The sequence below is a fragment of the Anguilla anguilla genome, chromosome 10 (genome assembly GCF_013347855.1).
Source record: "Anguilla anguilla isolate fAngAng1 chromosome 10, fAngAng1.pri, whole genome shotgun sequence".
Taxonomy (NCBI): domain Eukaryota; kingdom Metazoa; phylum Chordata; class Actinopteri; order Anguilliformes; family Anguillidae; genus Anguilla; species Anguilla anguilla.
In genome coordinates, this window is record NC_049210.1 from 15,175,491 (window position 1) to 15,192,428 (window position 16,938).

General features: G+C 51.0%; 1 protein-coding gene across 1 annotated transcript; it reads left to right on the forward strand.

The window, feature by feature from the left end:
* The first annotated feature begins 21 nt into the window (after positions 1 to 21).
* LOC118206516 (zinc finger CCCH domain-containing protein 13-like) lies at positions 22 to 16,866 on the forward strand. Its single transcript, XM_035379307.1, has 6 exons — positions 22 to 863; positions 6,095 to 6,185; positions 8,144 to 9,537; positions 9,803 to 9,908; positions 14,969 to 16,257; positions 16,863 to 16,866. The coding sequence occupies exons 3-6, from the start codon at positions 8,159 to 8,161 to the stop codon at positions 16,864 to 16,866; spliced, it is 2,778 nt and encodes a 925-aa protein (XP_035235198.1). The 5' UTR covers positions 22 to 863; positions 6,095 to 6,185; positions 8,144 to 8,158.
* The last annotated feature ends 72 nt before the right edge of the window (positions 16,867 to 16,938 follow it).

The following is a 16,938-nucleotide window of genomic DNA, read 5'->3' on the forward strand; positions in this document are numbered from 1 at the left end:
CTGGCATAAATAAATATGCACAAACAAATGTTTTGTTTTTACGCGATTTGATTTAGCAGTTGGATTACTTTGGGGATTGCCACTGCACTGGTGGCCGGGAAACATTGAAACGCGAAAAGAAACATGTTCTTAAAAAACGATGGTCTAACTGCAGTGGAAAGACAACCTGGCTGATATTCTACAATTAGTGGCGGGACTGTAATATAATGGGTAAGGAGGCTAAAGATTGCAGGTTCGATTCCCTACACTACACTGCCGTTGTACCCTTGATCAAGGTAGTTAACCGGCATTGCTTCAATATAAATCCAGCTGTATAATTGGATACAATGTAAATGTAAGTCACTCTGGATAAGAGCGTCTGCTAAATGCCTATAATGTAACCGTTTCATCGGCCGCCTTTGTCCAGGTTTGGGTGAAACGTTTGAAATAAGTGTAATATTAAAGTTTCACCACACGAGGGCAACACATCAACGATTCTTTGGAGGTTTTCTGCATCTTTCCCTGCTCGGGTTACCTACGGGAGGAATACCAAAACAAAGTCCTCCTTCCGTGCAGTTCCAACCACACCTCCGCAGACCGAGGCATTCACTAGCAGACTAGGGTGACCAAAATTCTTGCACTGTCAGAAGGTGCAAAAACCTTACATTATCTCACCTTTGTCCAGTGCACTACATTAACAGTTTTCCAAAGGACTTCGTCCCACCCCGACATTGGAACTGGTCAACCCAGTCTGACAATAGCATGCCGTGTTCCCAGAGGGGAGGGACTCTGACCACCGCCACCTCTTCCTACGCCGCCGATCCTTGGCTTCGATTTTCGCTCAGGGTTGGTTGAGAGGCACAGCTGCTCCACTAGGAGGGAAGGTGAGAAAGAGGCACGACAGGTGAAAAGATGTCTTATTGAAGTTAGTTGGCTGCCTTTCAGATTGAGTGAGTTCGGATAAAATACGGGGCGGCTAGCACCGTGCCTTTTTCCAGTTAACTTCGTAACTTGTTAGCTGTTTCAAAGGGAAATACACGGAATAACGTTACCAACACCAGAGTGATTCAGGACACCCAGCAAGGTAAATCCCCTCGAACACTTGGCCAACATTAGCTAGCTAAACGGCTTTGCAGCTAGCTAACATTAGCTAGTTAGACTACTTCGCGGCGACATGATGGTTTCAAAACGCATTGTGTTCTAGCCCTGACATAGCTGGTTAGCCTGCTAACAAAGAAATTTACGCACACAGCTTGCTCCGTGACTGAACGGTTATTTGCTAGTTTGTTTGTAGCCTGACGTTATGGAAGGCTACGCTTTCTTGGAATGCCTTCTTTAACAGCTTTGACTTTTCCTTTCTCTCCCTTGATAACGCTACCGTAACTTTCACGGTGTTGTATCCCACCTTTAGTTAGGTTACAAGTGGGGTAGTAAATATTAGCTATGTTTTTGTTGGCGACATGAATATATTAGCGGTTACTGTATTCCCAAACTAGTTCCAGGAGGGACCCAATTCAGGAAATTGACCGAGTGACATGTATGATCACCACAAGATTATTGTTGTCCACATAACACGTATCGTCTTTGCAACTGAGTTGTATGCATGCTGCTATTGTAGCATTACATTTTATAAAAGAATATAGCGCATTTCAAAGCAATAAAAGTATCTGCGACAGTGGTGACAGCGCTTGGGAAAGCTCTGTTGTTTGTGAAAGTACGGGGTTCTGTAATAAGTAGTTGTACCTAGCATAGTTGCAGTCATCGACTGCTTTGCTGTTATTTGAATACAGAGTGAGGTCGTGATTTGCAGTTTGTTTTTGTGTCCTTCCTCCTCTTTGGGGGGGGAAATCGAGTCCGTTTTCTGGTCTATTGTTTGTCATGGTAACATGCCCGTGCCTTCACCACCATGCATCCATTTCCTTGTCCTGTATAATCATTTTCCCAGTTTACCTTTACGGCTAATTTTCAGATCCCCCCTCTGCTCATACGATGGCCGCTTTGAACTTTAATACAATGGCCTGGCTTTTCCGATCTCAAGCTGAATGGAAAGTTTGCTTTTATTCACTCCACTCCTCTCTTTTTAAATCTTTCTTTTGTACTTTCTCCCAATTTAACCTTTTTAGTCTTTGTACAGTCTCCCTAGCGATGACGCTAAAAAGTCACCCATCATATCATATTGCTATGTATTTTGCTAAGTTTTGAGATGTGAAAAAAACATTAAAATTAACACTGATAATGGCATCTCGTGCTGTGACCGTATATTGTAACGCCGGTGAAGCCCCGCAGAGCTCCAGAGACGCCAGAGGTGTGTGAATGGAGTGTGTAACGCTACAAGGGTTCCAACTCCAGCTCCTTTATTGTGCTGGCAAAGTGAAAGATGTTTTTCCTCCACAAAACTGGACTAACCAGAGTGTGGGTGCTCTGGGATCTCTCTCACTCTCTCTTGCTCTCTCTCTTTTTCTCTCCCCCTCTATCTATCTATCTCTCTCACTTACTCACACACTTTGCAAAACAGAAAAAATGTGGATTTTACGGCGACAGAACAGGCAATTACTTGTATGAAGTCACTGGAGTTCACTTTATTATTACCTCCCAACATTATTAGTTCCATGCTCTCATTTTACGCAGGGCTGCAGAAGAAAAAAAAGGGGGGGGGGGTGTTCCTTCCCACTGCTCTTACTAAAATAAGAACATTGATAGAATACCATAGTAATGCAAATTATTCTGGTTGCCTGGTGGGACTGAGCAGCTTTCATTCATCTACATAATGTACAGTACCCTGTTTGGGTATTATATGTGACAGTAGTACCACATATGGATGCACAATGCTTTGTTTGGTTTGGGAGTACTTGGGCTTTCACTGGGTGCTGTAGCCTAGCTTTGAATGAATGACTGCTGTCGTTTTTTTGAATATACTTTGACAAATCCTTAAAGTCTTAATGACTTTCCTGGCGTGCTTTATCGCCTTTGGACATTCTTTGCTGTCTTGTTTTCAAAGTCCTTTGAAGAGAAATGTATTGAAAGCATTTCCTGTTGTCACATCCACCAATGAAAACTGGTTTAACTAGTGATTTCAAAAGACAAGTCTGCATTTTGGTCTTGACGTGCGTTTTCTTTGTTTTGTCAGATATCGTTTTCTAATATCCTCTTCCTCACTGTCAGCCCTGGCAACCAGATATGTGTGCTTCTCCATTGTATTTTGACCGTGATATTCTGTGTGCATTTCCGTTTGTTAGTAGTAGCCTTTTTTGTTCATCTTTTGGGCATTTACTAATATGTGAGCCTAATCATTAGAGTCCAACCTATTATTATTATTATTATTATTATTATTATTAATAAAATGTGGCAAAGATGGGAATTCCTTTTCTAGTCCACAAAAGCAGCGGCTTGTGTACTTGCCATCGTCACTCCACCTTTTTTTCTGTGGTATTGCAAAAGATGAAAAACTGTTCTTGAGTTTATCCTGCTGTCTTTATCACGTGCTTCTCCAGCCACCATTATTTGATTTACAAGACGCTGTATGGTACTATTCAGAAGTGTGATGCTCTGTCCACCAAAGTCATTTTTGGTGCAAGCTGAAGGAGCACTTTGCCAGTTCATCGCCTTCATCCCATGTAAGCCCTGTGTCACATGACAGAGGAGAAACATGTTAAATATTGAAATTTAAACATCTTTAAAAATGATTATGGTAATGCAATGAAAAAAGCAAGTGGAACGTGTAGTCGCTGCTTCAGTATCTGTTAAGCAGTAGGCCCATAGCCCCTGGCCTGTCTATTGTGTGTCTGTTGTTGGCTCTGAGATCCACACCTGCTCAGCACATCGCATGATCTCCTCCACTGGCCCCTGTAACAGGTAACAGGCAACAGGCTTTGTTAGCCTAGCGTCTCACAGCCACAGTTTTATGTGGCAAAAATTCCACCACAGACATCTTGTCCACATATTTTGTTTTGCTCTGTGCATAGGTGGAATTAGAAATGTTCTCAGGAGTTCTGACTGTGGGCGGGCTCTGTGAAGTTGAAAATCTGTGTTCTTCACGGACTTCTTAAATTAAAAAATATTACTTAATAAAGCAACAGAGCTTTAATGTCTCTTTCTATACAAGGCAAGTGCAGTCTTCAGCAAAGCTTTTACCCATTTGCAGGACCAGCTGATGCAATCTTTCAGAATGACAGTTGTAGCTAAAAGGACCGAACAATTGGTACAATTGGCCTTAAGGCACAGTCTTCTGAGATGGCAGCTCATAAAAAAAAAAAATAAAAAAACATGACATCTGCATCGCACTGTTGACATCGAATCGACTTAAATGAGCAGGGATTTTTCCCTCTCCTTCCTGTGGGAATTCTCTGAGCGGGAACCAGAGCCGTTCCCTCCGGTGGCGAAGCGTGGCGTGCGACCCGTCTGCCGCTGCACCGCCGCCGAGCGCTCGGCGTGCCGCGTAGGCCCCTGGAGCTGGAGTCCCACGTGGACGAACACGGCCGCTTTTCCTTCTCTTCCCCTTCCTCTTCTGCCCCGGCCCTTATCGGCCTCTTCTGTCCCTTATCTCCCTGCCCTCGTCCACTCCCACGGGACTTTAGCTCTGCGTGAAACTGCTCTGTCACAAAATGGCTGTGAGGGCAGAGGCTGCCTGTCCTCCTTCTACCCTGATTGTGTTGTGTCACTCTGCGAGTGTGCTCTTTCTCCACAGTGCTGTGTCCTGTTACTCCTGATTTTACTCAAATCTGAGTTATTCCTGACACAGCTGACTGTGCTCTGCAGCTGTAACGTGCTGCATAGGCGTACATAAGCACTAAGTCCAGACAACCGTTCTAGTGGTGTAATCCCATGGAATCGGCCTCAAGACACACGCATATCAGTAACGCTTAAGACTAAACCCTGGAAGTCCAATATGAATGCTCTCAAATGACCCTCCCTAGGGTCCATGTGAGGCATTTAAATGGAGAGCTGCACTTTGTTTTTATTTCCCCTGAGACCAGGAGATGCTGGATTCAGTCCTCAGCTGAGTCGCACCAGTGGCCTCTTATTCGCCTCCCTTCCGTTTTACACCAGTGGTAGAGTTGCATTGTGGGTATGCTTCCTTCCAAGGAATTCCCCTGATGTGTAGCTGCTTCTGAGCCGCTGCCTCTGCAGCTCCTCAGCCAAGCAGTGCGTCTCCACCTCCCAGCTGACGGTCTGTGCTCCCGTAGGAGCCCCAGCGGTTTCGGATGGGGGATGTTGCTGGTCGCAGGGACCGTTTTGTCTTGTGTGATCGATTTGCGGTTGAAGGAGCGTTAGCGGCAGCAGCAGAAGCGCGTGCGGTTGCTGTCAAAATCTGCCGCTGCAGCTCATTCCTGCAGAGCTTCTAGCTGCAGCCCTGGATCCAACATCTACAGTGAATATTTAACATTCCAGCTTTCCAGAGACATTTCCTGTCAACAACTACTGCCTCCAATCATCAGACCCCTGCCAGGCACTTTCACTCCCTCTCTCTCTCCCTCCCTTCCTCCTTTCTCCTCTTTCTCCTTCACTCTCCCTCCCTGCAACTTTCTTACGCACATGTGAACGTGCAATGAATGTTCATGTGTTTACATGAGCGTTGTTTTATGTTACAAATTTACATTATGCCCGTTGGCAGACTCCTATTACAAACGACTGCATTCAGTAGATTTCTAAGAGCTGCTGTCACTCCTGGAAAAGATTGGTTGGCCTGCCTGCAGCAGCGCAAAGAAGAATCAATAGAATCAACTGTGCTGCATTATAGACTACCTGGATAAATGCATCCAGCGATCAATGATGATGGTTTGAAGATAGAGAGGAGCCTCTTTACTGCTCCAAAGGTTGGATCCAAGGTTTTCAAATTTGGCTCAAGAGGCTGCCTGTGGACACTAGTGAGGAGAGGCAAGGGGGGGGTGGTATTTGAGAGAGGTCGTAGGCCAGTTAAGCAACAGCGGAAGAAGAGGATTGTTTATAGAACTGAAAACGCAGAGGATTGATTTCCACAGGCTAGACCGAGCGTGTGCTAAAATGCGCTCAATACGCCGTGGCTGAGGATGTGTGTGTGTGTGTGTGTGTGTGTGTGTGTAATGATGCCATATGGAGCTCTCCTGCCTCGCTGACATGGTCTGTTTTTTTTTCCCAGGCCACGGTTCCTCTCTGCTCTCTGTGATGACATCACTGCACGGTTACCACAGAAACCAGGGCCCCAGTGCGAACGGCTGACGTCCAAGCAGGTGAGTTATGGCAGGGCGGCTCTAGGCAGCCTGGGAGAAACCGCGGATGAGGCCGAATTAGTTAATTGCACGGGCTAGAGTTTCTGCCGCACTCCACTGCCCCGCGGAGCTGGGGGGGGGGGGTTGATTTGTGAGGAGGCGGGGGCAGGGAAATCCCACCCCGGGCCGTACCAAACCAAGCAACACGTCAGCAGCCTTTACTCAGGAGCCTCTACAGCGCGGCTGCCCAACCCTGGTCCTGGAGATCTAGTTTCCTGGTGTTCCAGGTTTTCATTCCAACCCTAACAAAGCTCACCTCATTCAACACCTACTGATCTCACTGAGCTGCTAATTAGTAGATTCGAAATCAAATTAGGGTTGAAATTAAAACCTTGATTTCCAGGAACATGGCTGGGCTGCTCTGCTCTACAATGTCCTCTTAGTTACGGGTCACAGGAATCCACACAGCACATAGCAGGGTGCCTGTCTCTCTCCTTCAGAACTCTGGTCCCAGCTCATTCTCAAATATCTCCGCTCCAAGTGACCCTTGCAGCCAGCAGGATTCGCTGAACGGCCATGCATCTCTGACACGACTCCGCCCGACGCTCGCAAGGGCAGCCGGAGGTTGCGGCCGCGAGCTGAATCGCGCTCGGGCCCCCCGTCGTCCCCGGGGACGGGTCCTAACCCCCCCGCTGCCCCCCAGCACTGACTGACGGCCCCGATCGCGGAGTCAGGCGGCTAAGGGAAACTCACTCCGGGTTTTCCTTCCTCCCCCCGGAGCCGGGGTCCGGAGCGGAGACGGAGACGGAGACGGGGGGGGGGGGGGGGGGGGGGAGATGAACGGAGCTCCCTCAGCGCCACCGCCGCCGCCGCCGTTCTTCCCCGCGCACATGCCCTCAGCTCCAAGGGAACCGGACCGCCAACGTTAGCGAACACTCCCACCAATTAACACGCATTCTTATGATATTTTTGAAAGGCTGCTGCTCGTTAATTATTAACTCCACCCTCTAGAGTTATGTTACTGTCCTTCTAAAAAAATATCCCTGTTGCAGTTTCAGTTTTTATTTGAATGGCCAGAGGAATCTGGGGATTTCTTTTAATATATTTTAGGATGTATGTAGTAATTTCCTTGGTTGGTTGAACATTATTCCAGAGAGTCTCCCCATGCTACAAAATAAAACTCAGAAGGGTTTTTGACCTTCTGGAACATTCTCAGATTGGCCTGAGTGGCAAGGGAACCTTGAGACTCCTGAGAAGGCCCAAGATCTGGGGCAGAGGAGGAAGACTTCCTAAGTTCATGGAGTCAAGCTCTTTTGTCCGCCCTCTCCCTCAGCTAGCATCCAATTAGACGGAGTGGGCTGGATTACAGGCGCTGCTGCCTGCGTCTCCCTGTTATTTCTGTCCCCCCTGCAGCCTCCCTCCCTCCCTCCACACACACCGTCTTAATTAAAGCTGCAGCCTCGCGGCCTTGGGCCTGCACAGGCACTCTCCCGGTGGGGACCTTTTAACGTGCAGGACCAGCAAACACGGTGCACACGTCTGTGTGCTTGTAGAGCACGGCCAGCGCACGCGCGCTTGGCACGGGGGCGGAGAAGAAACTTCGCAGGACCACAACTGTGAGATTGCTTGCTGTGCTGGACAAGCAAGTCCAATTTCCACGCAGTTTGCTTGTTGTTTTCTTCGCAACTTTTCAGACGGACAGCTGTGGCTGTGCGAGCAACCGAAGGTCTTTGTGTTGCTGTGCTGTATTTCACTGACGGGTTCAGAAGTGGTAAACGGACATCTGGAGGTTGTAACTAATGGGGCACTAGACTTGGAAGTCAAGCTGAGCAGGGCAGCTCTCCAGCAAATGAGCTCTGCCCCCAAGGCTGCTGGCTTGGATGAGAGCTCATTAGCAGTGTGTGCTATGGTGATAGACTCTTAGCAGTGTGTGTGCTTGGCAGAATTGGGTGCTGATTAAGCTCCTCCTCTGCTCCTAGGTGCTGATTGAGGAGATGGCGGCTCAGGTGGAGGTGAAGGCGGGAGACGGGACGAGGGCGGGAGGCGTGGGAGGGCGTCTGCACCTCAGCCCCCTGGCGGACTCCAGCAACAAAAGCCCCACGGAGGCCCCCTCCGGCACCCAGGGTCCTCTCATTCTGGCCCCGGAGCCCAGCAAGCCCGTGCCAGGGCCCAAACCTCGCCTCACCCCTAAGCCTTTCGCCGTCGAGAAGAACCCCAGCATCCGCCCCATCCCTGCCCCCAAGCCTCACGCCAGGCCCCGCCCCGAACCTACTCGCCCCACCTCCTACAAACCCGACCCGCCCAGCACCCCTAAACCTGCTTCGGCAAAGCCCGCGCATGCCAGCGCGCAGAGGCCGGTGCCCACCACCCCGAAGCACCCCACCCCTACATCCTTCAAACCCGCCCCCAAGCCCGCCCCCACCGTTCAGCCCCGCAAACCTGCACCTCCGCTCTCGCCAGGGGAGCCTGCTAAGCTCACCATACTTGAAACCGTCAAGTCCCAGGGCCCCAGGTCAGGGCTGCCCCAAAAGCAGGGCCCCCAGGCGGCCCCGGCCGCCGAGTGGTCCGGAACGACGCAGCAGGAGGGAGAGAAGCAGAGGATGGAGGGAAGCGGGAGGGTCGGGGCTCCCATAATGCGGGCTAAGTCCATGGGCTTTCTCAACCAGACGGCTCGGGAGGACGAGAAGGTGGCGGAGAGAGCGAAGGGGGGCGGAGCCGCCGAGGCAGCCGTCCCCATGCGACCCCAGCCCAGAGGTTCCCGGCCCAGGCCCGTCTCCGCGGTCTTCCTGCCGTCCCCCACCCAATCGGAGTCTCCAGGCCCCGCCCCTCCCTCCCGTTGGGTGGGCCGACGGCCCCTCTCCGCCGACCTCACCTCCAAGTTTGAGTCCATCGGCCTGTCCCTGCACCGCCGGCCGGGCAAGGCAGACAGCAAGGAGAACACTCCGGAAGGAGGCAGGGAGGAGGACGGCGCGCCAGCCAGGAGGAAGGAAAAGGAAAAAGGGGTGGGGCCGACACCATCGTCACCGTCACCGTCGCCGCCTGCGCCCGACACCGAGCTCAAGCCCAAGGCCTCTGCGCCGGAGCAACCGAGCGAGAAACAAGACCAGGAAGAGAAAGAGGAGGAGAAGAGCGGTGGCAGTATAAAGAGGCGCATTAGCCTCCTGTTCGACTCCTCCTCTTCCTCCTCCCCGGGCGGCGGCCCGTCTGCCGCTGGGGCGGAGCCGCGCCCTTCAGCCCAGCCCATCCCCGAGACGGACATCGGGGTGGGAGTGAAACAGCGAATTAAAAAGCTGACCGAGGACGCGCCCCCCACGCCTCCCTCTCCAAAAGCGGCGTTCAAGCCCCGCCCTCTGCCCTCTGACCTCACCAAAAGGTAAGGGCAGTTTACTGACTTCCGTGTTTTTTTCATTCCAGTGGGTTCTATTCAGACTCTTTAATTCCCTGTTTGTCTGTCTGTTGTCAGCTTGTGCGTGTCTGCGCGTGCGTGTCTGTGCCTGCGCGTGCGTGCCTGCGCATGCGTGTCTGCGCCTGCGCGTGCGTGTCTGCACCTGCGCGTGCGTGTCTGCGCCTGCGCGTGCGTGTCTGTCCCTGTCTGAGAACCTGGTCTATTTGTGTTGGTAACGGTTTATTTGTTGCAGATTTGCTGCTGAGAAGCCAGCGGAGCTTAGCGGCCTGTCGCCAAGCGGCTTGGAGAGAGAGGGGTCGAGAGGTCAGCCGCAGGATGGCAGCGAGGCTCATGGGAAGGTAAGAAAAGCTCTCCACCACAGTGGAGTCCTGAAGGTGGAAAAACACAACTGTCAAACTGTTACTCAAAACCGTAGAGATATGGTTGGTATTTACAGTTGGTAGTGTTTTCCCAAGGACACCTGCTTGTCAGTATATTGATAAAATGCTTACTCAGGTCAGATATTTGTGTTACAGCTGCAGTAGGTAACTTAAAATAGTTTTTATATTAAATATATTGGGGAATGGTTATGCCTAATTGGTAGCAATCATAGAAAGCTGTTGTGAGAGAGATTTAGCACCATATACTGTGTTTATACCCAAAAATTTTACGTTCTAAAGCCAGGGATTTGGTGTGAGTTCTTCTTTTCAAAACAAAGTGGTTTACAGTGTGAACCAATCACAGAGATAGTCATTGTGAACCAGTCAACAATTAAACAAAACTAGACCGATTGAGAAAGAAAGAGTTTCACCAAGAGGTTCTCTCAGTAACAACCTGCTCCTGCACCGTTGGCGCTATCTATGCCAAAAAGAAGAAAAGAAAGTTGGATAGAGCTTGCTCTGAAACAAGAATAAACATCAAAGCATCAGTTGTCCTAACACTGCCGCATAAATCTTTGAGTAAGCAGCGTATTTTACAGTTAGAATAGCATGACATGAAGTTACTTTGAAAAATACAATAAGTAGCTAATAACCTACTAAAATACGGTGTACTGAGTGCCAGAAAACTTTGGGTGCATCATAGCCACGATTCAGGACTCTGCTGGACATTTTAAAATCGGACTTTTCTGATAGGACCTTTGTGATAGCAGTCGTCTGCTGTCAGAAAGGTCCTATTGGAAAATGTCCAGCTGAGTATCGGGAGCTAGGCTTATCGGGTAACTGTTTGTCTGTGATACAGGATAGCCTTGTTAAAGAATTTACGTGTATAAAAAATATCTTGCTAATGTTAGCTATCGCGAACCATCAGGTGGATAGCTAACTTTAGACTAGCTAGTGAACTTAGCAAAACCTTCACTTCATTATCTACCAAACTTGGTGACTAAATGGTAAAAAAAAATTTGCGTTATCGGGAAGCTTTGCAACAACCAGAAAGATTGTTTTTTTACTTGGACTCTTGGAGCTGACACCTTTAGTGTAGCTATGACAGTCTGTAATCCGGTAATTCTGCTTGCCGGGGAATCGTAGCTAGAAATATTGATGCGCATTCACAGTGAGGTGTGTGCAGAAGTGGGGGGGGGGGGTGTATCTGTGGGTAGGGCCAACAGGTGTTATAATTTTCAAAATGTTTTCACAACATTGCAACCCTTGAGAAAGTTGTCTGCTGTAGTTTTAATTTGTAGTGATTTAGTATCTGGTTCTTATCCTGTTCACGGTAAAACACTCCCTCTCATTGCACTCCGGCTCTAATATAGATTTATTTTCTAAATATGCCCTTTTTGAGTGGTTACATACAGTTTGCCTCACATTGATATGTAATGTCATTAATCTATTTTATGCAATATGATTGGGCTTTCCATAGTACTGTAGTGCTGTATAGGGCTTTGTTCAGTGTAGGACAAAGGTGTAAGAAAGGTGTTCCAAGCAGGTATTAAACGAGCTACTAGGCGACGGGTATCGATGGAAATCTGGCAGCGCCTACACTGCTCCTCAGCTATCAGCAGAAACAAATATGAGGCCTAACCACTGTGGCAGCCCTGTGGACTAACCACGAGGACAGACCAACACAGGATTGGCCCTGAGTTCACTGTGTTTCTCAGCTCGGGTTTTGCGCAGGAGTGAAGCTGTCAGCCTTCTTTTCAAACACACTGCCTGCGCACCTGCGGCCGAGAGCGGGGCGGAGTCCGCCTGCCACGCCCTGGCCTCTGACGCAACCCAGGAATTTTTGGGTGTTGCCGAGCGGCCGAGAACATCTGCTGAATGTAAACGGTGAATGCAGTTGACCGTGGCGTCGCGCGGGGGCGGGAAGGCCCGCCGCTCCTCCGGCTGGGCAGGTTCCCTCAGCCTGAACCGCGCTCCTCTCCTCCGGCTGGGCAGGTTCCCTCAGCCTGAACCGCGCTCCTCTCCTCCGGCTGGGCAGGTTCCCTCAGCCTGAACCGCGCTCCCCTCCTCCGGCTGGGCAGGTTCCCTCAGCCTGAACCGCGCTCCTCTCCTCCGGCTGGGCAGGTTCCCTCAGCCTGAACCGCGCTCCTCTCCTCCGGCTGGACAGGTTCCCTCAGCCTGAACCGCGCTGCTCTCCTCCGGCTGGGCAGGTTCCCTCAGCCTGAACCGCGCTCCTCTCCTCCGGCTGGGCAGGTTCCCTCAGCCTGAACCGCGCTGCTCTCCTCCGGCTGGGCAGGTTCCCTCAGCCTGAACCGCGCTCCCCTCCTCCGGCTGGGCAGGTTCCCTCAGCCTGAACCGCGCTCCCCTCCTCCGGCTGGGCAGGTTCCCTCAGCCTGAACCGCGCTCCTCTCCTCCGGCTGGGCAGGTTCCCTCAGCCTGACCCGCGCTCCTCTCCTCCGGCTGGGCAGGTTCCCTCAGCCTGAACCGCGCTCCGCTCCTCCGGCTGGGCAGGTTCCCTCAGCCTGAACCGCGCTCCTCTGCTCCGGCTGGGCAGGTTCCCTCAGCCTGAACCGCGCTCCTCTCCTCCGGCTGGGCAGGTTCCCTCAGCCTGAACCGCGCTCCTCTCCTCCGGCTCACTCACCCCACCAGCTTCACCGGTGTGTCTCAGTACGGCTGAGAGGCCATTGGCTGGCTGAACGCCTTCAGAGCATCCACGCATTTGGCCTCGCCTTGAGACATTACAGAGGATGTTGTAGTGACTAGAGAGCCCTACAGTACCCACTGGGCATTCCAAAATAAGGAGCAAAATAGTGGATGGTTTAGCCAGCTGTCCTGTAATGCATTTTTGATGTGGGGGAGGAGCTTGAAACAAGCCTGGTTCCTTCGGAATGTTGCTTTGAGCTCCAGAATGCAGGTGCTGTCCATAAAGAACCAGGAGAGGAGAGCTTTGGGAACATCCATTGTTCTGGTGGCCAGGCATAACTAATCAGCTCGGAGTCAGAGGTATTGGTTTCCTTAAGATGGACAGCCATACATAAAAGTGAGGCAAATACGGTCACTGTATTCAGAGAGAGGTCTGTTCTTGGGTTTCGTAAAAGATTTGTGTATTCTGTCTTCGTTTTTTTCGTCTGACATGGCAGTTCTGAAATGTGCTCTTGGCCTGATACGGTCTGAAAATAGCAGTTCACACATTCATATTACTTGAAATAAATGCTTACCCAGTGTTCAGTTTAGCCAGATTGATAAAAGCCCTTATCTGCTTGATTATGTACTGCTTGCACAAGTGAAGACATAAAGCACTTTGTACCAGGAGCCTATTTTATGGATTGATCTTAGGACAGTCAAAGATACTGTGGGCAATACTACTTAATGCTCTCTTTTTTGTCATTTGATATCTCAGAATCTTCTCTGTTTGGCTGGGCTTGGCAATGGGGGCGGGAGCTGGTCTATCAAAAGAATGTTCATGGAATTGGAAGCAGGAACTTGTGAGCTCTTTAAGCAGACATTCAGTCTCTGTGTTAGTAGCTTCGGTTCTTTTGTTTTATCATTGCTCAAGATGGTCATATCAATAGTTCAGATCCTGCAAACTAGCGAGCGAAGACTTTGATTCATGTCTGTTGTTATACATGCACGTGGTGCCCCCCCCCCCCCCCCCAATGGTCTTGATTGGTTGATTCACCATTACCACCCTTATTAATTCCTTATTGCCAGTTAAAACCAGCAATATTTTAGCTGTCATTACATTACGTTACAGGCATTTGGCAGACGCTCTTATCCAGAGCGATGTAGAACAAAGTGTATAACCATAACCAGGAACAAGTGTGTCGAAAACCCTAGAGAGAAGTACCGTTCCAAGCGCAGGGAACAACCACATAGTTTAACTTGGACCCTGTAGGTCAAACTGATCAACACTAACACAAACAAGAACAGCAACAAGGCAGTCTATGCAAAAAATACGAGCAGTAGTTAAGACGCTTGTCAACACCTATAATGTCTGATCGTAGGAATATGTTTTGTTAAAAGGGCCGGACCCCTTTACACAAGAAGAACAAAACAAACAGTTACGTTTTGGAAAATTAGCTGCGAGTCGAGTGGGGAAAAACGTCACCAAGATTCCAAAAATCGCAGCTACGAAATCCAAGAGGGGTGTTGGGTAATTCTGGGGCGGTGCTGATTATGAAAGACGCGGAGAGATGAATGCTGGGAAAAGGTCAGCAGGGACTGGCTTTGATTACCGCCTCTTTTATGACCCTAACAAAGACCAGATGTATCACCTTCCTGGCGATACGCATTCATAGCACAAAATCACTTTTCTCCTTTCTGCTTCTTTTGTCTCTCCATCCCTTTTTTCCTCCTTTCACAAACCCAAAAAGACTGTATCCACCTTACGAGCTCATACGCATGCAAACAAACTCTCCTAATCTTCTCCTCTCTCTTTATCTCCGTCTCTCTTTCATCCCCTGCTCATTATTTATACGAGTTGAAAGTATGACTAAGAAGGCTTTCACTCTCCCTGCTCTGTAATTCTGCTTTGGTGTTGTTCTTTCCCCCTCTTTCTGTGGCTCTACGTCTTTGGTTGGAGATTTACTGTTTGTACTCATCAGCACCTTTTCAGCTGCAGAATAGACAGATCCAGAACCAAAAAAAACACCCAACTTTCTTCATGCAACCTGACTGCAGTCTGGCCACATTTCCTGTCAAATGTTTTTTGATTATATTAGCAGTAGAACCCCAGCTCCTTTTGTACATGGAAAACTAGTGGGTGGATTTCTAAAGAAAGAAATGAAATATCTTTCAAGTACTTTCAAGTATCTTTCATTTTGCCCAGGTTTCCAGTGTCAGTTAAGTTCAAAGTTGGAGTAAGGGCTGTGTGGTTATGCTGTTATGTCTTAGGTGGGTTAGGTTAGGGTCAGCATGGACACAGCGGTAAGCATTGTTTAACTGAAAGCCAATCCCTACCCTGACTGCCTGTGCTCTCTAAGGCCAAACTAAACTATCACAGTTTATAAAACCCAAATCATTCTTTGTTTTTTTTTAAGGTTGAAGACTCTGCTATGGGCCACACTGACGAAGCGAGCGAAGAAAAAGAGGACAGGACGGTGTTTCAGTTCCCCCAGGCCCAGCCAGCCCACGCCCCCGCCCCCGCCCCCGCCGACCAATCGGGCACGAGCGCGGAGGAGCGGAGGGCGGAGAGCGAGGCGCAGGAGGCGTGCCCCAGCGGCGGCGTGCAGACGGTCCGGGCAGCCATGTTTGAGAACGTGGTGGAGCGGCACAGCGTGCACGTGGTGGAGGAGGCGGGTGGGGCCAGCGGGCAGCTCGGGCGGAGCGTCTCGCTGAGGCGGAGCGAGGGCGGGGACACGATGCCCCCCGCCAGCCCCCTCCCGGTGGAGCACGTGTTCGACACGGTGCCGGCCGTCGGGGAGAAGAGGGCGGTGGTGGAGAGCGTGCGCCCCGCCCAGCTGGAGGACAAGGCCATGACGCTGCGTTCCCGCCGGACGGGGGCCGGGCAGGCGGGGGACACGCCCCCCTCGCGGCCCCCCGCTCAGAGAGACCCCCCCAGGGAGAAGCCGGAGGCCCCGCCCCAGCCCGCGGAACAAGCGCCGCGGTACCTGCGGGTCGGCGCCCTGAAGAAGTGGGGCGCCAAGGAGCCGGAGGCGGAGACAGGGCGGTGGGCGGAGCCGGAGGCGGAGACAGGGCGGTGGGCGGAGCCGGACAGACAGAAGCCGGAGAGCACCGCGCAGCTGGAGTCCGAGAAGGAGAGGCACAGAGAATGGGAGGGGGAGGAGGTGGGGGCGCCCAAACGTTTGAAGATGCTGGAGGGGGACGACCCGCAGCCCAAGCCCAGGGCCACGTATTTCGCCCTCACCGGGCAGATGCAGGAGCCCCAGCCGGCGGAGGGGCGCGGCGGAGACGGGACTGGGGGCGCGGACGTCACCTTGGAAGATTTCTCCGTGAAGCCTGGGAGGTGGGGCTCCCCGGGGCCGATGCGCAGAAACCCGTCTCTGGACGCGGCGCTGTCCAAGAGCAGCCCGAGCGAGGCCCCGGGCCAGGGCTCCCTCTTCGGGAGGGGCCAGGCCCCCGTGGAGAGGGAGGCGCTTCGGGAAATGGAAACGGAGCAGGAGCTCAAGGCCCAGAGGGACACGGGGTGGGAGAGACAACGAGAGCTGGAGCGACAGAGAGCCTGTGAAAGGGAAAAAGAGATGGAGAGGCAAAGAGAGATGGAGAGACAGAGAGAGATTGACAGGGAACGACAGAGGGAAATGGAGAGGCAGAGAGAGATGGAGAGACAGAGAGAGATTGAGAGGGAACAACAGAGGGAAATGGAGAGGCAGAGAGAGATGGAGAGACAGAGGGAGATGGAGAGACAGAGAGAGATGGAGAGGCAAAAAGAGTTGGAGAGACAGAGAGAGGTGGAGAGGCAAAAAGAGATAGAGAGGGAAAGGCAAAGAGAGATGGAGAGACAGAGGGAGATGGAGAGACAGAGAGAGATGGAGAGGCAGAAACAGATTGAGCGGGAAAGGCAGAGAGAGATTGAGAGACAGAGGGAAATAGAGAGACAGAGAGAGATTGAAAGGCAAAAAGAGTTGGAGAAGGAAAGGCAAAGAGAGATGGCGAGACTAAGGGAGATAGAATTGGAGAGACAGAGGGAGATGGAGAGGCAGAGGGAGATGGAGAGGCAGAAAGAGATGGAGAGGCAGAGGGAGATGGAGAGGCAGAGGGAGATGGAGAGACAGAGGGAGATGGAGAGGCAGAAAGAGATGGAGAGGCAGAAAGAGATGGAGAGACAGCTGTTGGAGCTGGAGAAGCAGAGACGCGCAGAGAGAGAGAGAGCAGAAAAGCAGAAGGAGACTGAGAGACAGATAGACATTGAGAGACAAATGTTCTTGGAGTTTGAGAAACAGAAGGCGATTGAAAGGGAGAGACAACAAGAAGCTGAGAGAGAGAAACAAAGGGAGATGGAGAGGGCCAGGCAGAGAGAGATGGAACGACAGAAAGAAATGGAGAGACA